This window comes from Eptatretus burgeri, chromosome 12 (genome assembly GCF_056783735.1).
Source record: "Eptatretus burgeri isolate ZD-2024b chromosome 12, Ebu_testis_v1, whole genome shotgun sequence".
NCBI classification, from domain to species: Eukaryota; Metazoa; Chordata; class Myxini; order Myxiniformes; family Myxinidae; genus Eptatretus; species Eptatretus burgeri.
In genome coordinates, this window is record NC_140972.1 from 44,626,096 (window position 1) to 44,648,723 (window position 22,628).

The window sequence follows — 22,628 nt, forward strand, 5'->3', positions numbered from 1 at the left end:
CAGCTGTTCGCCACCATCTCAGGTCAACCCCCATCCACTACCATGATCTTTTCTACCCCCATTAACTCTCCCAAAGCCCACATCTTTCTAGGGTTTCTAGTTTTTCCGTCCACTTTTGTGATTGAGAGTTTGTAGCTGTATCCTTCGTGTTCATCTTGTGTCCTTCCCTGGCACTCACTCTTCCCCACGTTCATTATTTCTCCAGGTGTCCTTCTATTTTCTCCTTCATCCCTGTTGCTGGTGTGTTCCTATCCCTCCAAACACACCCTGCCGGCTGCCCCCCATCTCTCTTTCTACTGTTGTTTTCGTTCTGTTTGGTCCTGATCTGTTCTGTGTTCTAGCTCCTCCATGAGCCTCAATACCCTATACAAAAACACATTCTAAGAGCCTCCAAACATATATATTTTAATATATTCTGACAAAAAGACAACTTTTGGAACTCTGAACACCTCCCCCCCACCTCCAACCTTCCATTCCCCCTAAATTCCTGCTGGCACATTCTCACACCCATCAATTTGTGCCACAACTGCTCCACGTCTTCTTGGATAAACAACTCCACATCGAAAAGTGAAAAAATTTGGCCAAACACCTTCAAGTGATTAAAACACTTATTAACGGCAAAGCAAAGTGCCATATTTATTCTCACGTCCATAACGTTGAAACATTCTCTCCACCTCGAGCCAGTAAAACATGTCACACATAAAAAAGGTGTATGACGCATTGCATAGTATACACTGTACATATACGTTTGATAATATCAATTCCATCCCCGTACAGACTCAGTCGTGATCGTATCAACATTCATTCACACCGTTCACTCAGGATACAGCCTCCATCTCTCTCGTACCTTCCACTTCCTTTTCATTACATTAACCAAACATCCGTCCATCATTCAGTTGTGCAATAAGCTGCACAGAAATGCACCTTCAAAGGAGTGTCGCCCAGCACAGCTCACCCTGCAGTTTTAAAAACTGCAAATCAGATGAGTAAAGTTGGATGGATGGATTAAACCATTAGGTCTTGAATAAAGCTTTTGCTCGAGACATCAGGTTATCGAAATAACAATAGTGTATTACTTTCCATATTGTAGTAAATATTGATAAATCCAGTCCTGCGAATTCACAGTATGCTGTGTATGGCATGATGGCCTCGTACGTCGTATCTTTCTTGGGAACATCCAGTACTACGTGGCATGTACACCGAGGCAGGCAGCGGCTGTGTGCTTCAGAGCTGGCATATCTTGTTAATATGTGATCTCCGGTACTTTCTGATATCACGATCCATATCACAAGCACATACTGTTGATGGAGGAATAATTCAACAATGCAACCCAATTCACAAGAGCAATACAACTTAATGATTGTTAATTATTTTTTTGTGTGTATTCCTTGTTATTATTACCCACACCACCGAAGGTGGACGCAGATTATGTTTTCACCCCTTTCTGTCTGTTTGTTGGGTCGCCAAAATAGGTGACCCTTATTGTCAGTAATTCTGTCTGTTTGTTTGGATGTTTGTTCGTTTGTCATCAGCATAATTGGTAGTAAACGTGGGTGGATTTTGACCAAACTCGGGTGGTAGGTACATCTTATGACCTAGTGCTTTGGAAATTGTGATGGTTGCTAGGGACACTTTGGTTCCCTAGCAACAACCGAAAAACCTTCAAAATCGGTACCGTTCACGCGAAATCAATTCCAAAAGTCATTATCCCATGTATGGTTATGACATTTGGCACGAATGATCTACAGGTGATGCTCTATCAAATATACTCCGATTTTTGTGATATATGGAATACTTTACCGGCAGCGCCCCCTACAATTAGGGTATGCGCGAACATTGAAGGCCCCCTAGCGACCAGGTGAGTGCATCGATACGAATGAAACTTTGCAGGTTCATGGTACTCAATGAGTACTACACCTTTGCCTCAGGACATATTGACCGATTTCACTTAGGTCAGGGGTCAAAGGTCAATTCGTGCAAAAATCGATAATATGCGAGAGCTGGAGGTGTCTTCGTGCCAAATGCTACTCCTCCTAGGGTTATGGTCGGATGGTCATGAAAATTCACACTAATTGTCTGGAATACATTGTGCACAAACGACCGAGCCGGATTTTCGATTTAGATCTTTGTTCACCCACAGCACCTCCTCGAACTTTGGGGATTTCCGATTTCAAACCGCATTTTTGGTACTTTTCATTCAAATGGATACAAAGTAGTTATCAGTAGATGGAACTGGATGAGATTTGATATGCATAATCTTAAGGTGATTCCCTATCCGCTATATGACATCCATTTTGCTCTATATCTTATAGTTTCCATGCTCGGCGAACCATCGCCGCCTACCAGCTTGTTCTGTCTGTTTGTTTGTTTGTTTGTGTACAGGAATATCTCAAAACGTTTTGGACGGATTCAGATGAAACTTGGACACATTGGATATGCGATAACGTCGAATTGATTTGATTTCAGTGAAGATCTGGATCCAGATCCGACTACTAGAATTTTTATAGTGGTTCTTCACCTTTGAGAGATAGGGCCAAAAACGATATAGCACTGTATCACATGATATTTCAAAAATGTATTGGGCCCGATATGTTCTCATGGATCAGGCATTACAGGGTGGAGGTATGCGCTCTACTGAGTGCCCTTCTAATTTAGAGTGCATTAAACAATAGCCTGCATACTATCAGACTGGAGAACATATAATCTGCTATATATCTACATACGCAATGGATCTGTTTCCATTGAGCATCTGTTGTGACATTTCTAATTGTTCTCATGCGCAAAATGCCCCAAGTGTGCAAATGAAGACTTACAGCATTAGATTGTCAGAATGCTGAACGTATGCTACAAGTCAGCAGAATATGTGTGGCTGTGGTCAGACATAACAGCAGTCAATGGATTAACAGGTTACTGTTGACCGTGTGCCAGGAAATTGTTCAATCCCAAAAGTGGCGCGTTTTAGTTGTAAAAAAAAATGACTGATGGTTACGATAACATATGTATTGTCAAAAGCAGTGTCAGAGAAAGGTTTGCAACCTCAACAATTTGCTGATATGAGTACAGAATGTGATACTTGTCAATGCTGTGCTGTTCCCAGTACACTTTATTTCCCATTGATGGCTTTTTCTTGAAAGCACTAAATTATATTCACATCATTGACCTGCAATGTCTCCACCAAGAGAGAATGTGGTTCAGCCCATTTTGGGCTAAAGATAGAGTGTAATAATCTATTCAACTACTTTAACCACTCAATCTATGAGGTTAGGAAATACTTCCTTATGTGCTTTGTTCAATTAAACCATGTCTTCAATGAGCATCTAAACAGGCTCGTAACCATGACCACAAATCTGACACCATCAGGTTGCTGACTATCCCAAACCCTTTGTGCACAGTTGACAATCAGTAAGAGTATTCTGAATTGAGACTCGTACTAGTTTATTTATTTTTATATTAACCAGCGATCCATTATGTGATTCACTGCATTGCATCTGTCATCTCGTGCTCCATCCTCGAGTCATTCAAGGATGTTGCCCATCACTAGATACCTCATGGTCTCTGGGCTATTGTACATTTGCTAATGCCACTGCCAACTTTCAGGTTTGTGTCTCTCCTTCACATACTGTGTAGCTTTTGTCCACCTGTTTCCCTGCACTGCTCAGCCAGTCTATGGACCCACAACCTTCGTCATCTTGCTATTCCAAAAAAAAAATTGACTTCTGCATAAAAAAATCCATCACTGTGGCCATTAGTGAGAGGTGACCATGAAACAGAGGAAGTACTGAAAAAAGAACAGAGTGAATAAGAGCGAGAATTGCTTCGCAACATATGTCCCCTACTGACGAGATGGGACGGACGGACGGACGGATGGAGAGCAAGCCTATGGTCCCCTCCGGTGAAACCGGTAGGGGACTAATAAGTGAGGTTTTTCTTTAATGGAAGGAATTTCCACCCACATGATGGTACTTGCAAGTTTGGCAGCACTTTGGCAGTCTCTGTGGGGCCAAATCCCTCTTAGAGAGACTTGGTGATCTATCAAGCCCACAATGTTTATATTTTCTTTGTGCTTCCTTGCTGGCTCACAGTAAGAATGGCAGGAGTTCAGATAATACTTGTCATACTTATGCAAGAAAGAAAATCTTTCCTTGGCATTCAGCAGCTCGGCTGCAACAGTTTATTTGTAATAAGATTTGAAAACATGATGTGTATGTCTGGATCCTTGACAAACTGGAGCTGTTCAAAATGAATGACCGCTATTGACATTCTAATGTTGTTGGCATGACCTAAATGATCCCAAAAAAGAAAGTACTCTAAGGCCACCTAGAACAATATTCAGCAAGGGTTTGGAACAGTGCTATCGCAAAAGCCGGCGCTATGTGCGTGCAACCCTACTCAAAATGTCCACAGGCACCTACTTACGTTTAAAGCATTCTTCGCCGCTTCTGCTTCAGATCTGCTATCAAACATTGCAAATCCGACAGGCTGCAAAAGGAGGTGGAAATGAGGGTGGGGGGGGGGGGGGTTGAAAAACATGATAAGCATTCCAGAATCACAAGTTCAGATTATGCTGCTACCAACGGCATGCCTTCCCTAAACAGCCCTTGTTGGCATTGCATAAGCAAACATTCTTATGAGAGGCACTATAACAGAGCATGCACTGATGGTGAAAGAAGGGAAGCAGCTAGTTTTGGCTCAAGGTCAAGCAAGGACAGTACGTCAGTGAATTGAAATGCTTTCAGCTGCCTCCCTGGCTGTCACTCGTGCTGGCAGATAAAGCAGGTCAGATCCTGAAGGGAATGCCCACAGCACTTCCATTAGTTCATCAAAGCTATGCTCAAAGCCCAGGCTGAAAATAATTTTTTTAAGGCAGAAGAAAGACATTAAACCTTTGAGATTAGTTCTTAAGTGAATTGAGGTAGATTAAGCAAGTAAACACCAGTCTAAATGAAAGGGGGTACTTTGTTGTGGTTTGGAGCTTCTCAATAAATAAAAAGAAACCAATAATATTCCACTGCAGTAACCACAGAGTGCAATACGATCAGGATGTCTCCGTACATACTCTTTTATGGGATGTCTACATATTGGAGACAAAAGGGACGCGAAAGGGAAGCAACTTAAGAAAACAAGATTGAGAAAAGAAAAGGAATCAGGGAGGAAAGGTGAGAAAATGGAGGACAGGGGGGTTGAGGAGGATGGAGAAAAATCGAAAGAGATTTGGAAGTAAAGTGGAGAGTGTGGGAAATGAAATGTGTGGAACCCATTGAAAAGTAAAATATCTCATCATATTTACGTACGTAATATGTGAACGGTGCTTTAAGCAGAGGGAAAGAAAGTTCAGTTTGCACTACCTTGGTAATTGTTTGAGCTTTTGTTCAAACGTTAATTTCTTGAAAATGGAAAGGAACATTTATTTGCAAAAAAAAAAAAAATCTTGAGGTCTTCTTTTCTCCCCAAGTGACAAAAATAACAATAATGAGTTTCCTTCCAAGGAACTTCGAAGCAGGAGGACACCATTAAGTCCACCAAAGCTTGTGCTGTTATTACCAACCTATGGTAGTTTGTTCATGCTCTGTGTCAAGCAAGGAAGGAACACATATCATTATTGAAGCCTTTGGTATGACACGGCAGGGTTCAACCCGCCAACCTCTCAGAATCAGAGTCAGGGCGGACGCGATAACTATAACGCCACCGAAGCAGGTAACAGCACATATTCCGTACAGTTCGAATTAAACAAGGCAATTAAAAGATACAGGTAATAATTAAAATAGTTATAAATAAATACAACCAGCATTGGGGAGAGGAGAAGGAATTTCTCTCTTGAATAAAGCAAATGATCATGCAAGCATAATGCATCTTGCCTAAGCCCGAAGCCAACCACTTTTGTCGAAAACCCATTATGTTCTTTAACTCTCTCTCTCTCTCCCTTAATGTCCATACATTTATCGAGGTTTCTTTTCATATGGCCAGGAAAGAATGCCACTTAAAGTTCCACAACAACAGGCCATAATGGTACCGTCTAAGTGGTGGTGGCTGCTGTGCCTTGCTAGGACACCATCACTCGAGCCTTATCACCGGTTCGAGTGTCCCGCCATGCCAGGCGGACCCGTCACACCCGCCATGGTGGCTGGCTGATTACATTATCAGGCACGGACAGAAATGAGGAGGATTCACAGAAGCGGGCGAGTGACAGGTCTATTTTGGGGCACCAGGACTCAAACGGCAGGCAGAATGGCTGCACAATGCAGCTTCTGCTCGGCAGGCCGACGTGAACTGGAAATCGACCACCCAGCAAGAGGAAGGCAGGGGAATGAAGTATAATTGGCCTTCTTATGCATTTCAAGTAAAGTGTTCTCTTACTTTCAAAAAACACATCAGTTATACACAATTTACGTCGATCAAGTGACGAAGCTCAAGCCACCCTGCAATCAAAGAAAAACCTACTGAAATAGGGTTTGACACCCACAGGCTGCTTGGTTATAGGATTAGTGTAAAGATATTTACCGAATCTGTAACACTAATGGCTTGCACTGTTATTGATGCAAAACAAATAAATAAATAATGACAAAACCCACCAAATTGCAACCATACATGTTCATTTTCATTCAAGCCCGATCCCCATAATATAAATTAATCTCGTTGGGAAAGATATTGAAAAAAAACTAATATAACCCTGTAAGGACAGAGTGGTAACATGCCATTCCTTGACAATGATCGGCTGCTTACATGGAACAATAGGCATATGTTCCGTTTTCTCAAAATTAATGTCTCAGGTCTTGAAATTCTCGTCTTAGTGTCATCATGTACGTCTTGAAGGGCATCAGTCAATAATTCTGATGGAGAAATCTCTTCATAGCCTTCACTTTTCTTTGCGTCATAACAACATGGCAGGACAGCCAAGAAGTACAGTATGCACATTCGCCGAAGAAAAGTTGTCTAGCCCGGGTATGAATCTCAACTCAGCTGTAAGCCGTCACCCTTGCGTTCCGCAAGGATGGCGATTCATCAATATGTCCATTGCCGGAGAAGCAGTCTGCCAGCACCGGTCATTGGTGGATGCTAAAGATGTCTCACAAAGACTAGGCGAGTCATCGCTGACACCTTGAACAAATCACAAATCCCTGCCACCTTTAATCAAGTGTCCTGCGGCGTTGCAGCGGTCTGTCCAGGACTGATTCAAGTCTAGAAATGTTTCTTCACTTGTGAAAACTGCTGTCAAGAAACCGGGTCATCAATATTATTATTCGTCATGAACAACATCAAATAATTTATTCTTACTTTGTATTATTCTTCTACCCGTTCATCCTTCCACCTGTAAATTTTCTCTTCCTTTTGTTCAGTATATCCGAATGGACTTCATGAAATCAACTATGTAGAATATTAATAAAAATGAGATGCTCACAACAGTCCAAGACACTCCAACTTTATGTTTGAATAACACTGTTAATTTTACTAATCTCACAGTAAGTAGTTACAGAAGAGAAAAGTTTCGGGAAATATATTATGCTATTCGATCAACATGGTGATGTTGAGGAATTTCTGCAGATCCATATGCTTTGAGAATCCATTCAATTAGATTTTATTTTTTTGTTTGCTGAAGGGTTTAGTTTTATTTATTTATTGTTTGTTTGTTTATTTGTACATTGTCTAGGCATTGGAAAGAACTTCTGAACAAAGGCAGAACTGAGCCTCCTCTTGGTCGTAGGTGAGAACCTTGTGTTCTTACCCATCGTTAGAGGAGTTTGACTTCTATTAAATAAATTAATTTCAAATGCCATTGAAAATTTGGTGTTTGTAAACAAGCATCATTGTGCTTACAGTTGTACAACACAGCCATGGGCCACATAGTGCTGTGAGTTCAAGAATTGCAGTCAACTTTGAGGATTTCAAGACAATTAAGACCAACGATGGAGCTTGGGCCACATTTGAAACTAGAAGGGCACTTGGTGGAGCGCATACCTCCGCCATGTAATGCATGATCCACGAGAACATATCCGACCCAATACATTTTTGAAATATCATGCTATACAGTACTATATCGTTTTTGGCCCGATCTCTCAATGGTGAAGAATCACTTTAAAAATTAAATAATTCTTGCATCCACATTCTGATTTGGATCTTCACCGAAATCGAATCAGTTCGTCTTTGTCACACACCCAAACTTGTCCACCAAATTTCATCCGAATCTGTCTGCAACTTTTTGAGATATCCTGCACACAAATAGACAAACAAGAAAAAGACGTGCAGAGCACGATACTTGCAAAATCCACCCCCTCTCCAAAGTTTTTTTTGGTGAAGTGATGGAAGTGGGATATCCATTACATAAAAATGTACAGACTCTGCTACATCATTGGTATTTTTGTGGTAATGTTGGTGATTGGACTGGTAGAGCATAGCAAATTGTTTTGTAGGTGAACCTCATTGGACTGGTCGAGCATTGCGAATTGTTTTTGTATTTGAACCTTCGACATTGCAAGTCCCATGTGACTCCCATCTGTCGGTTCTTCTGTTTTTCCGTGTTGTTTTGCCATCCGTTAAATCTACTCTTACCGAATTCCTATCTCATACAAACACAATTGTTTTTAAAAAGCAAACAGTCACGACTCTCCAACATGCACACATTACAAGTTACATTATTTGAGTAAATAAATTTCAAAACCATAATTAATTCATTGTACAACTGAGCTACAACTGAGAGAACTACCTTTTCTACAAAATCATGAACAGGTGAGGATTTTTTTTTAAATATCAAATACTAATCAACATAAATATACCGCACAGTTATTTTGTTACATATTAATTGAGCAAATTAATCATCGTGAATATTAATAACCCCAAGTTATTCATAAATTATATAAAAGTAGGTGAGAAAACAGGTGACTCATTCATGTGATGAATTGACACAACTTCACAATGTCAAATGCTGTAAAGCAATCTTCTGCAATTGTGTGCATGGCTGGATCATCGGCTCCATCTCTACCTCCACCTCTCTACCTCAACAGGCTTTGCACAACTCTGGCCATGGTACGATTGGCCAACTTTGCACACCAGTTCTCTCATTTACCATCATAAATATACGCTAGTCACATTCTCAAATGACAGGAAATGACACCTGCAATTCCCTCAGGATATTCACCTGGACGCATCCACATGAGCATGATTTGCTTATTCCTTTGTCCTTCCTCTTATTTCCGTTTGCCAGTCGAGCATAGCGTTGCTTGCCTGTCGCCATTTGCAAGTTAAACAATTTTATCACAGTGAGACATGCTAAATTACTAGATAAATTAAATCACTGGCATCTCAAACATTATATTTATGCAAAACACAACAAAAAACGAGAGGTAATAATAATAATAATTTTTAAAAACGAAATCAAACACATTTTCCATGAACAGCAACCAAACCAAAACAAATATAACTAGAGGGGGAGCACTCGGTCGAGTGCAAAACCTCCGCCGCCAATAGTGCTGGGTCACTTAAGTGAACCTGATATCCTATTCATTGTAGGTCAAAATGGATCAGACTCTACTGAACCACGATTGAATAAACTAATCCAGATCGACGCGCATGTAGAAATGGCCAAAAAAAATCGAAAGATTTTTGAAAAAAAAGTTGCAAAAAAGTTATTTTTCCCCTAACAAAATTTTTTTTTGGGGGGGGGGGTTGGAAATCACTTAAAACATGTAGAAATGCCAAAAAAAATTCTAATATTTTTCAAATAAAATCGAAATTCTTTTTTGGACCAAGTCCAAAATCTAATGGCATGATCCTTGGACCATACCTAATCCCCCCACCAAGTTTCGTCGAAATCCGTCCAGGAGTTTTTCCATAATACTGTTCACAAACAAACAGACAGGAGTGAAAACAGTAACCTTCGTCCATCTTCGATGACGGAGGTTAATGAAACAAATGGAAACAAGAAAAAGAACAATCAGAGATTTTCAGACCCTCACCAGGACTTGTTTTGTGTGGTGTTCGTGTAGTTTTGTGCAGTGTATTTTGTGTGGCGTTTGTGTACTGGTGTGTTCTGTAATTAATGAGACATAATTAGAACTGCCACTTCATAAATGCTGGCAGTGATGACAGGTTCAGCCATTTCAGAAAAGCAGATTTTTGAAGGTTTTTTTAAAATAAAAAAAACAATATGGCTGCGAAATCACATGACCAATGACGTCATCAAAAAATTTTGTGGACCATTTTATCCCTCGATGACCCTCAAAAATGTTCATGCTGATCGGATGTAGCGTTATACATATGCAATCATGATGTCATAACGAAGGCACGATATACATCATTAAAAAAAATCAGTCATTCCCCATGAGTACTTGCAAAGTGCCAAGTTTCAAATTTTTCTTTGGTGCGGCTTCAGAGAAACAGAGGTTCAAAGTTTTTCCAGTTTTCCAACAACACTGCCAGACCATGTGACCGTTGACGTCATAATTATCATTAAAACATTCTACATGAGCATTCGCACCAATGGTGAAAATTTTGTCTCGATCCGCCAAGCGGTTGCAGAGAAAAACATGAAAGTTCTGTGCGGACAAACAAACACAAAAGCAAGCAGTCATAGACTGGTACTTATGAAATCGCCAACCTGACCTCTGACCTTGTCTTATAAAAGCTGTCTCGAGAGATGGTAGCGACGAAAAACCAGAAGTTTCTACAATGATTCTGTACCAAACCATCAAAAAACGTAACGTCGACTGAAGCAAAAATCTCCATTTCTCCACGCAATTATTTAATATTATTTTGTTAAAGTCACAAAACCGTAATATTCGGCCATCCACCAACAATCTTTATATAATCCGACGGCTTAGCGAGTCAGGCATGCGACGATAACCTTTATTGGGAGAAAAAAATGACTTTTAAACACCATCTTTATCGAAAACACCATCAGCGCGCACACGCAAAACCTTTACGTGATCAACGACGCCTCTGCTCGAGCGCGCTTCACCACGTGACGAGCTGTGACGCGGCGAGTGAAATATTTTTGTACAATCTTAAAACATCTCCAAAACATCCGATTTTTACCAGAATTTCGACAACCGAGTTTTAAGCGTCCTAAGCGATCGCAAAAACTGAAGACAAAATGAAAATCGAAGTTGAAACCAACTCGTAACGTTGACCGAAGCAAAAATACTCCATTTCTCCACATGAATTTACGGAATTATGTTTGACCTCACTGTGACCTTGACCTTTGACCGATTTTGACCAAAATATAATCAGCGCTAGCCATCACCCTCCTGAATCACGTGGTGTAATTTGACATTGGTAGCTTCGTCCGTTCTCGAGTTACCGTGCCTACAAACAAACACACAAAGACACACACACGCACACACACACACACAAACAAGCAGTCATAGACTGGTACTTACGAAATCGTCAACTTGACCTCTGACCTTGTCTAATAAAAGCTGTCTCTAGAGAAGGTAGCGACGCAAACCAGAAGTTTCTACGATGATTCTGTACCAAACCATCAAAAATCGAATGTTTTGGATGTCTGACCTCACTGTGACCTTGACCTTTGACTGATTTTGACCAAAATCTAACCAGCGCTAGCCACCACCCTCCTGAATCACGTGGTGTAATTTGACATTGGTAGCTTCTTCCGTTCTCGAGTTATCATTTTTTGGATGTTTGACCTCACTGTGACCTTGACCTTTAACCGATTTTGACCAAAATCTAATCAACACTAGCGATCACCCTCCTGAATCACGTGGTGTAATTTGACATTGGTAGCTTCTTCTGTTCTCGAGTTATCTGTACCAAACCATCAAAAATCGAATATTTGACCTCACTGTGACCTTGACCTTTGACGGATTTTGACCAAAATCTAATCAGCACTAGCGATCACCCTCCTGAATCACCTGGTGTAATTTGACATTCGTAGCATCTTCCGTTCTCGAGTTATCGTGCCTACAAACAAACAAACAAACAAACAGAAACGGAAGTCATCAATATACTTTTGAAATCTTTAGATTTCGTAAGTAACAAGCAGTCATAGACTGGTACTTATGAAATCGTCAACTTGACCTCTGACCTTGTCGAATAAAAGCTGTCTCGAGAGAAGGTAGCGATGCAAACCAGAAATTTCTACGATGATTCTGTACCAATCCATCAAAAATCGTAATGTCGACCAAAGCAAAAATCTCCATTTCTCCACGCAATTATTTTATATTATTTTATCAAAGTCACAAAACCGTAATATTCGGCCATCCACCAACAATCTTTACATGATCCGACGGCTCAGCGAGTCAGGCATGCGACGATAACTTTTATTGGGATAAAAAAATGACTTTTAAACACCATCTTTATCGAAAACACCGTCAGCGCGCATACGCAAAAACATACGTGACTCAACGACGCGTCTGCTCGAGCGCACTGCATCACGTGACGACCCGTGAAATATTTTTTATACAATCTTAAAACGTCTCCAAAACATCTGATTTTTACCAGAATTTCGACAACCGAGTTTTACGCGTCCAAAGCGATCGCAAAAACCGAAGACAAAATTAAAATCGAAGTTAAAACGAACTCGTAACGTCGAGCGAAGCAAAATCGAATATTTGACCTCACCATGACCTTGACCTTTGACCGATTTTGACCAAAATCTAATCAGCGCTAGCCATCACCCTCCTGAATCACTTGGTGTAATTTGACATTGGTAGCTTCTTCCGTTCGAGTTATCGTGCCTACAAACAAACAAACAAACACACAAACAAACAAACAAACAGAAACGGAAGTGATCAATATACTTACGAAATCTTTAGGTTTCGTAAGTAACAAACACACAAACAGAGGACGGAAGTCATCAATATCCTTACGTAATCTTTAGATTTCTTAAGTAACAAACTTACTCTCTTCTTACCCTCTCCTCAATGCAATACCCTCTTCTTCGGCGAGGGTAGTTATCTCATTCACTTAACAGTACCATTACAGCATCAACTAGAACGGCACTCAGTGGAGCACATATCTCCACCATGCTGAACAGTTTACGTTTTGTATCCCACTGCTAGGCCGGAACTACATCCAGATCTGAACCAAAATCGAATCGGTTTGTTCTTGTCACGCAAGAACCTGTCCACCAAGTTTCATCCAAATCCGTCTGTAACTTTTTGAGATATTTTACTCACAGACAAACGAACAAGAAAGATATCGTGCAGAGCACGCTACTTGCGGAAACCCAAAAACAAATTTGATGTTAAAAATAATTAATTGGTGGTTGAATTCAGTGACCTGATATACAAATCCTCTTCAAACAGACAGGGGTGAAAAACATAATCTCAGCCCACCTTCAATGGTGGAGATAATTATGTGGGCATTATGGTCAAGAGGATGGACAACTCAACATGTGATTTGAACTTGACAAGTTATCATTGAAAAAAAAATGAACGATTTGTGTTGGGCTGTCTTTTTGTTCTTTTTTAAGCACGTAGTTAAGTCCACCAACGAAGGTTCTGTTCTGTTCTTGCGTATGGCAGCTTGGCTGCTGTGATAGCTCTCATTTCTTGGAAACCCAGCTGTGCCGCTGATGCTGTGCCCCTATACCAGTACACTGGTATGGATTTTGCCAGCCTCAGAAGGATGACAGGCAAAGTCAACCCCACCTGGTGTTAATTCAGCAGCCAACTGGGCTCAAACTCAGGACCCTAAGACCCTAAGCCAGCTGCCCGAGCCGCTAAGCCAACACTAGGCTGCCAACAAAGGTCAGACAGAGGTTATGTTTTCACCCTCTGTTTGTCTGTTTGTCTGTGAGCAGGATATCTCGAAAAGTTATGGACGGATCGGACAAAACTTGATGAACAGTTAGGTGTGTGTCAAGGATGAATTGATTTGACTTTGGTGAAAATTCCGATTCAGACTCAATAATTTTTTAATTTTCTTCAAGTGATTCTTCATCATTGAGAGATGGGGCCAAAAACGATCTACTGTATAGCACGATATGTCAAAATGTTATGGACGGATTCAGACTAAACTCGGTGGATGAGTTGCGTAGGTGACAAGAAAGAGCCAATTCGATTTAGATTTTGGTTCAGGTCTGGATGCAGATCCAGCCTATCGGTGGAATACAAAACCTTAACTGTTTAGCCTGGCAGAGGTATGCGCTCTATCATGTGCCGTGCAAGTTAAGCAAGTGTGTTTAACTAGACTCGGTGGTGCAATGGTTAGAGCACCTACTCCGATTGTGGGAGGTAGGTGGTTTGAACCCCAGCCAAATCATACCAAATGCTTCAAAAAAGGTACGCGCTGCTTGTTTAGGCCTAGGTCACATTTGCTCTACGGCGAGGATACGGCAGCCGTACGCTCTCTGAATTGACAGAAACGTGTGGCGGCCGCAGAGAAACTCAGGTGGCCTCAGGGAGGCCCTACGCCGTTTGGCAATATTTTACAGGCCGTAGGGGCGTCGTGGAATTATAGCGCGGAGTTATAAGGTCATCACGCCAGTTGGCTAGGTGTGGGTACCTCTCTCACCTGCCATGGGACATCAGCAAAAGCTTTCTGTGACTCATTGGGACTGACTCAATCGGTCAACTTCCCGACCCGGATCTCAACCAATGGTACTCCATCTCTTCTGGATCTGATTTTGACAAATTTCCCTGACAATATCTGCTGCTCTTCCTTCGCTCCAATTGGTTCTTCTGACCACGTCCTTGTTAAAGTGGACATCTCTCTGGCTGTTATCAGAGAACCACCTCACCGCCGTCGAGTCTGGCATTTCACTCAAGCCGACTGGCAGGGTCTCCGAGCAGCCATCAAACTTACAGACTGGTCTCCTATCACTACTTTCTCAAACATCAACTCATCCTGGGAATTCTTTCAAAGAAACTTGCTCTCCCTCATGCACAGATTTATCCCCTCTCGTGTTCAGTTGTCTTACCCTTCCTCCCGCCCTTGGTTTACTGAAGCTTGTGGCGAGGCAGTTGTCCTGAAACAACTTGCCTTTGCCTCATGGAAAGCAAACCCAACTGAGGAGCAATCTCAGTTCTTTCCACAAAGCTCGGAACAAGTGTGTAGCTACCCTCAGGAGAGCCAGAAAACAACATCTTTCTCATCTCAAGTCTGAACTCTCAAACCTCTCTCCCTCCTCAAAATCCTGGTGGCGTTTAATCAAATCTGTTTCTGGTGTATGTTCCCCCTCCATCCCCTCCCTTACCTCAAATGGCCGCACTGCTGATTCCACACGTGATAAAGCTGAATGTCTAAACTCGGTGTTTGCAGCTAAATCTTGTGTCCCAAACCCATCACTATCTCTACCCACTTTACCCAGTCGCACCCAACTGTCCCTGGACTCTGTATCCTTTTCTCCTGACAAGGTGGAGAGCTTGCTTTCAAACCTCGAGTCAGATTCTGCAACCGGTCCAGACGGCATCAGCCCACGTGTCCTCAAAGCCTGCTCTTCTGCTCTTGCTCACCCTCTCTCTGTTCTATTCACCCTCTCATTTTCCCAAGGTCATCTGCCATCTGCTTGGAAATCTGCTAACATCACTGCCCTGCATAAAAAAGGTGCAAAAACAGATCCCTGTAACTACAGACCAATCAGCCTTCTCCCAATCATCAGCAAGGTTATGGAATCCATCATCGCTTCAGACATGAAATCCTTCCTCTTCTCCAATGGCTTGATTTCCAATCATCAATTTGGTTTTCAGACCAGGTCACTCTACCCTAGATATGCTGCTACTGCTCTCCCATCAATGGATGGAGGTCCTCAATGCCAGACAGGAAATCCGAGCCGTATCCCTGGACATATCACGTGCTTTTGACACAGTCTGGCACCCTGCCCTACTCACCAAACTCTCTTCCCATGGTATTCAAGGCCATCTCCACTCATGGCTACCAGACTTCCTCTCCTGTCGCAGTCAACGTGTGGCCCTAAATGGAGTTCTTTCATCCCCTCTTCCTGTGCAGGCTGGAGTTCCTCAAGGTAGCGTTCTGGGCCCTGTTCCTTTTCTGGTTTCATCAATGATCTCTCGGACTCTCTGGAAAATCCTCTATTTCTCTTTGCCGATGACTCCACCCTCTGCCGTACCATCTGTCATCCCTCAGACCGGCAAGCAGCAGCTTCTTCGCTCACTGCAGATCTGGATAAAATCACAAACTGGTCCAACACGTGGAACATGTCTTTCCAATCCAGACAAATCTCACACTCTCACTATGTCTCTTCGAAAGGACCGTTTACAAAACCCCCCATCCACTTTCTCAACAATCCTCTGGAAGAAGTCTTTTCTTTCAAGCTTCTGGGTCTCACTATCTGCCATGACCTTTCCTGGGAAAGTCACATTTCCAACCTTGCCTCAAAAGCCAGTCGCCGACTGGGAATCCTCCGTCGTGCAAAGTCCTTCCTCGGCCCTCTTGAGCTCCTGACCACTTACAAAGCTTTTGTCCGTAGCCTGATGGAGTACTGCTCTCCCCTCTGGGCTGGTGCTCCTGCCTCCCACCTTTCTCGACTTCACGCTGTCGAAACCAGGGCTTTTAAGATCATTGGCATCTCCCGCAATGAAGCTGAGTCTTTGGGCCTCTCACTCAATCACCGCAGGTTGGTGGAAATTAGTCTTTCTGTCTTCTACCGACTCCTCTCCAGCCTTGCCCCCCTGCTCTCTCTGTGATTTGTCCCAACCACATTTCCACAGGGCGCTCAAGGTCCGCCAACAACCCCCTTCTGGTAAAACTACCAAAATCACGAATCACTGCTCATCTTCACTCTTTCATTCCTCTTTTTTCCCGCCTTTGGAATAAACTTCCTCACTCTATTCTTTCCCATTCTTCCCTCCAGGCTTTCAAAACAGCTGTTCACCACCACCTCTTATCTTCCCCCATCCAAATCCTCGATCTTTTCTACCCCCGATAATCCACCCAAGCCCACTTCCTTCAATTCTCCTGCTTTCCTTCCTGAAAGTCCCTTTAATGTCCATCTTCCCCTCGCCATGTTCCCCGTCCCATCCCCATCCCTCTCCCTTCCACAGTTCACCTGTGTCTGTTCCCCAATGTTTTGTCCCTTCCACTCCCGCCCCTCTTGTCTCATGCCTCCTTGCTGTGAGTTGTGTGTTAGCTCTCATACGAGCCTCGACCAAGGTATACAAAAAAAAAAAAAAAAAAAAAAAAAAAAACTTTTTTTCATTTCTACGTTCGCCGTAGCAATTCGACAAGCCAAGCTATGACGTAGATGTGTTCCACGTCGACCATACGTAGGGCGTACAGTGGGCTTGCGTTATTCGTGTGGCTGCCGTAAGCTCTTCTCAATGAAAAATGAATTTTCCCAACCCCCAAAAAATTACGGCGGCCGCACTATTTCCACGGTCGCCGTACGGTGGCCTTGCGGTCTGTGTGACTACCTGCGGGCAACGCAGGGTCGACGCACGGTTCCCCTACACCCGCCGTGCACCTACGTACGGCCTCCGTGGCAGTCTGCATTGACAGTGCGTCCACCGTGCGCTACCGCTAGAGATCGGAGTATAGGTGTTTGCCTATACCGTGGTGCCCCCAGAATCCCAATTTAATTCGTTCCAGGAGGCTGTTCGGATTGCAAAAAGTTCGGATTCCAAAAATATTTTCCCAATCAGAAATAATGGAGTGAATTAATCCGTTCGTGGACCCAAAGAAAACCCACTTTCAAGACACTTTAAACTGAAATTACCCATGTTTAAGGTAAAATAAGATGAGTAAATGACCTTCGGTGGCGGTGTATTGTATGTAAACTGGTACGATCACCACATCCAAAGGTCCACACAGGCTCGTGCTCAGTCCTGTGTCCCGATCGTTCACGCACTCTGCGAGAGCGCTGCCCCTAGGGCAGCTCATCAAACATGATGCCCGCAGAACCACAATCACTTTCATCAAACGCATCGGGCTGACGTAATCATGGATATTCCAAATTACAACTGGTTTTGCTGTGAAATTCAATCCTTGCCCGACAGTCCGTCACACCACGTGATCGGATTGCTTTTTTTGTTATTAATTAAAACACAAGATGATTAAAAAAACAAACATCACAAATGAAGGTGAAAACACAAGGTCAGGCCTAAGTCACATTTGGCTCGGTGGCCGGAGGGTCTACAAAATGTACGGGCACTAGCAATTTGTAGCAGTCGCATATGTTTTTAGCAGCGTCTCGCGTAGCGAACGCTGCTCATAGAGAGCTCGGCGTTCTTGTTCTTGTTCTTGTGAAGACAAAATCTTAATCTCTCGGACTCGGCTCTTGTATGTACAAGATCCGGATCGCCTTAAATACTGAGCACATGTACACATCCTCACATAGACGGTGCATTTTGAGAGCGTCTATCATGAACTTTTAAATATATTCGGACATTTGTTTTAAAGTTTTGAAAAGTTGACGTTACTATTTAAAGATTATTCCATTTATTGTATTGTAATTTCGTAAATACATTCTATATTTCGTAAATACACGATATATCGTAAATACGTAAATACATTATGACGGGTTTCGCTATTGGCTTAATGAAGGCACGTGACGAAATATCGGAAGTTGTTGTTGTTGTTGTTTTTTAAAAATAATTTTAATATTTTTTTTTTTAGCCGACAAAACCTTTAGGTTTTGGACGCTGCTCTTGGAAACATTTGTCCTTGTTATTTTTTGGGTAGCTGCACGGCGTATTTATAAGTTGTGGAGACCGAAAACATGGGTGTGCCGTACGGTCTTTGATTTGATGTCGCACGGTGACCTGAGGGCGTTCCTGCGGCGGCCATATAATTTTCAAGGCAGACGCAAGGTGCCCGCAAGGTGACCGCAGGGGGACCCTAAACCAAACGTGCAGCCAGATGGACGGTAACAAATGGGTTATTTTTTTTTTTTTTACCAGTTCTTTTTTTTCGGCTTGTCGAATTTCTACGGCGAATGTAGAAATGAAAAAAGTTATAACTCCGCGTTATAATTCCACGGCGACCTTACGACTTGTAAAATATAGCCAAACGGCGTAGGGCCACCCTGAGGCCACCTCAGTTTCTTTGCGGCCGCCGCACGTTTCTGTCAATTCAGAGGGCGTACGGCCACCGTATCCTCGCCGTAGAGAAAATGTGACTGAGGCCTAAAGTATCTATCGACACACGAGAGATGCTTTCACGAGTACTTCCACCGACAAACTGAATGAACAAAGCGCGAAGATGCGGCTCGAATAGGTGGGGGAGACACGTGAACAAACATGAATGCGACGTTGTGTTCGGTTTTTAATAATGTATTAGGTTTTTCGGGCAAAATTTTCTCGAAAAAATTGTTCAGATTCCAATTTGTTCAAACAATGGGGAGTTCGGATTCTGGGGGCACCACGGTATATTATAGTTATAGTATATTCAGTTATATATACTGGTATATTTTTATTTCAGTAAAAAAAAGAACTGGTATATATACCCACTCGTTACCATCCGTCTGGCCGCACGTTCACCTTAGGGCCCCCCTGCGGTCGCCTTGCGGGCACCTTGAGGTTACCTTCAAAATTCTATGGCCGCCGCAGCGACGGCCTAAGGTCACCGTGCGACATCAAATCAAAGACCGTACGGCACCCCCCACGTTTTCGGTCTCCACAATTTATAAATACGCTGTGCGGCTACCCGAAAAATAAAAACATGTGACTGCTACATTGTGTGACCGTGGATATACTGCGGCCGCCGTATAATTGCTAGTGGCCACAGATTTTGGAGACCCCACGGCCGCCGTGGCAAATGTGACCTAGGCCTTACTTGGCACTCAGCATTTAAAAAGAACAAATCACAGACAAACAACCATAGGTTGGCAACCATTGCACAGGCTTGGACGGGCCAATGGCCTCCTCCTGCGTTGAAGGTCCTTGTAAGGGAACTCGTATGACCAATTATTATTATTATTATTCATTAATTAATTTTATACAGATTGAGAACCACACATATATGCTGTTCCATGAATTTGAAAACTAACTTCCAAGGAGAAACATAAAGGTCATGGTGATGGGATACAATTGTTGTTATTCTTCTTTTGGCTGCTCCCGTTAGGGGTCGCCACAGCGGATCATCCGTTATGATCCGCATACTGATTTGGCATAGGTTTTATGCCGGATGCCCTTCCTGACGCAACCCTGGTCACCTCTTACAACACAGGGATAAGGAGTGGGTTTCGCCATGATTCCAGGCTGCCCTCCACCCTCTCATAGCGCGCGGCACAATGCAGAGCTCCCATCCTCAAGCGATCTTCCAACCCAAGCCTCCGAGTAGCCGGATTACAGGCGCACGCCACTACGCCCGGTGGTGATGGGATACAATTAAAGAGTATTAAAAAATAGCAATTTATTTTCATTGAAACATATTCCACAAATGCAAAGCACAACCACGTAGCGAGTACGAATGCAAAGGCAGTGACCAAATCATGAGTTTTGTTTCCCATACTGAAGCGCTTTGCATTCCTTGCAAAATAATTTCAGCACGAAACCGATTTGTTCAGCACAATGCCCTCATTACATTCTTGGTAACTTTGTACAGTATCGAGGATTTGGAGAATGAACACGCATTGCAGGTTAATTGTGTCTACATTTGTGTGGGATGTGGGACGTGTTTACAAACCCGGCAATGTTAGTCATGTCCAATTATGCACTTACTGACCACAAAGAAATCAAGGACGACGGTAACAACCGCCAACACAAGGGCCTGACTTTTCTTACCACGACCGTCATGGCAAAGCCACAGTGAACAATGTTGCTTGGAAAGGTGTTATCCACACATCCTTTAAGAACCAAAATATCACATGAAAGATTTCCTCATCACTTTTCCCATTTTCCTGCATTCAAAGTAGGTAGGGCTTTCAGTATAGAACTGTCTGGCAAACAAACTGTGAGTCAACAAGATTGCATGAGAAGTAATGAATACCGTAGTGGCAGCGTCATGCACTTCCCTATACGGATGTCCGTATCATCCCAATCATCCCAATCATCCCAAGATTAAAGGAAAATCCATGAAAATTCCTTGCCTGCTTCGAAGTGAGTTTGATAAGTGATCCTTCATATCCCTGGAAAAACAAAACTGCAAGTTAAAATTGCAAGACATACAGGTACACACAAAAATGAAACCTTTCAATTCATACTCACAATGACAACTCTTCAAACAATGAAGAATCAGGAATGGGATTTTTTTTCTCCAATTATGCTGGATATTATTTGCTTGTTTGCTGTTGTTGTTGTTGTTGTTGTTGTTTTAGGGAAGTCCTGTAGAACACACTTTGAGTGTTTCATATTTCCCCTGTATAAATACACATCACTTAGAATCGAATTGAACAACCCAAGCTCATGGAATGGATGCTGTGAAGGAAGGACATCAAAGGGCTGATTGTTTTCAAAGTGAGCGGTGCCGTTCGGAAAGGAACACCTGCAATGATCTGCAGTGACCAATAGGTCAATATGAAAATATCAGTTGGTTGTCATTTTGGTGCGGCAAGAAAAAAACAAAAAAAACATAGCCCATACTTTATATCGTCCATTTAAACCAACGGCATACTTTGAGGGGTCGATTTCAGAAAGAGTATTTAAAATGTTGATTATCATCCTGCTGTTCTTTGACCAGTTTGCCACGACATGGACGCGACCCCGCTTTCGGACCTCCAAAGCTTGATGGTTCATGGATGATCCGTGGCCCTCATTTTATGGTGCTAATTTCGGTTACGATTGAGTCATGGAGAGGAAACGCACACACGTCATGCAACCTCAAGCCAGAGAGCAAACTCTTGTCACGTAATCACTTCCACATGCCTTCACTATGTACAAGTTAACATTGCACATATGAAGTCAAACATGGCAACTTTAAACACTTGTAGCAAACACATTTAGGTTCCATCCATAAAATATGTAAGTAAACTATGGAATGTCACTGCCCCCCCCAGCCCCACCCCTCCCCTTCCAACCCCTTCCCTCCAGATGATTGATATGAGGTGAGTCAAAAAGTTTTACCCCCAAATGAAACTTGGCACAGATGTTATGGTATGCCTTTACTCTGTAGTCAAAGTGTGGTGTTTGTGGTTAGGGTGGCTGGCATAGCATCTTAGAGTCCTGAGTTTGAGCCCCATTGGCTGCTGAATTAACATCAGGTGGGGTTGACTCAGCCTGTCATCCTTCTGTGGTTGGCGAAATGAGTACCAGTGTACTGGTATAGGGGCACAGCATCAGCGGCACAGCCACGCTTCCAAGAAATGATAGCTACCTGGCAGCCAAGCTGCCATACGCAAGAACAGAAAGAACGATGTAGTTTTCCGCCAGGGTACATTTTCCCACCTGCAGTTGAATTTTCAGACGCTAAAGGAACATAAGCTATGTTTATGGCTCAGAAATTTTCTGAGAAGGCAAAAACTTTTTGACTCCACCTCATACATTCACATCTCCTCCCTCTTCTTACTCCAATCTACTCCAAACCTCCCTTCACTCTTCTCGCCTTCCTCTCCTACTCCCCCTCTACACGCTTCTGTGTCACTCCAATCCAAAGCACTTCCCTTTCGATTTTAAAATTCATTTTTGTCAATCTATTGCCCCCCCCTCCTATCACCCAACAAACTTTGCATATGGAATATGTAGATGAAATCATCACAAACATAATGGTTGCACGCTTTGCTTTTGAACGGTTGTGATTAGGCCTCCATGGTTTTCCACCTGTGTTCAAAAGCACGTTTCAAT

The 22,628-nt window shown here is 42.7% G+C and overlaps 1 protein-coding gene across 4 annotated transcripts in view; it reads right to left on the reverse strand.

Moving 5' to 3' along the window:
* LOC147015516 (RNA-binding protein with multiple splicing 2-like) overlaps nt 1-22,628 on the reverse strand; it is a 232,663-nt gene that overhangs the window by 138,292 nt on the left and 71,743 nt on the right. For all 4 annotated transcript variants that reach the window (XM_085850295.1, XM_085850296.1, XM_085850298.1 and 1 more), the window contains exons 3-4: nt 20,939-20,977; nt 4,417-4,479 (exon numbers count right to left, since the gene is read on the reverse strand). In XM_085850295.1, coding sequence (XP_085706421.1) covers nt 4,417-4,479; nt 20,939-20,977 — 102 coding nt within the window. The remainder of the gene's footprint in view (nt 1-4,416; nt 4,480-20,938; nt 20,978-22,628) is intronic.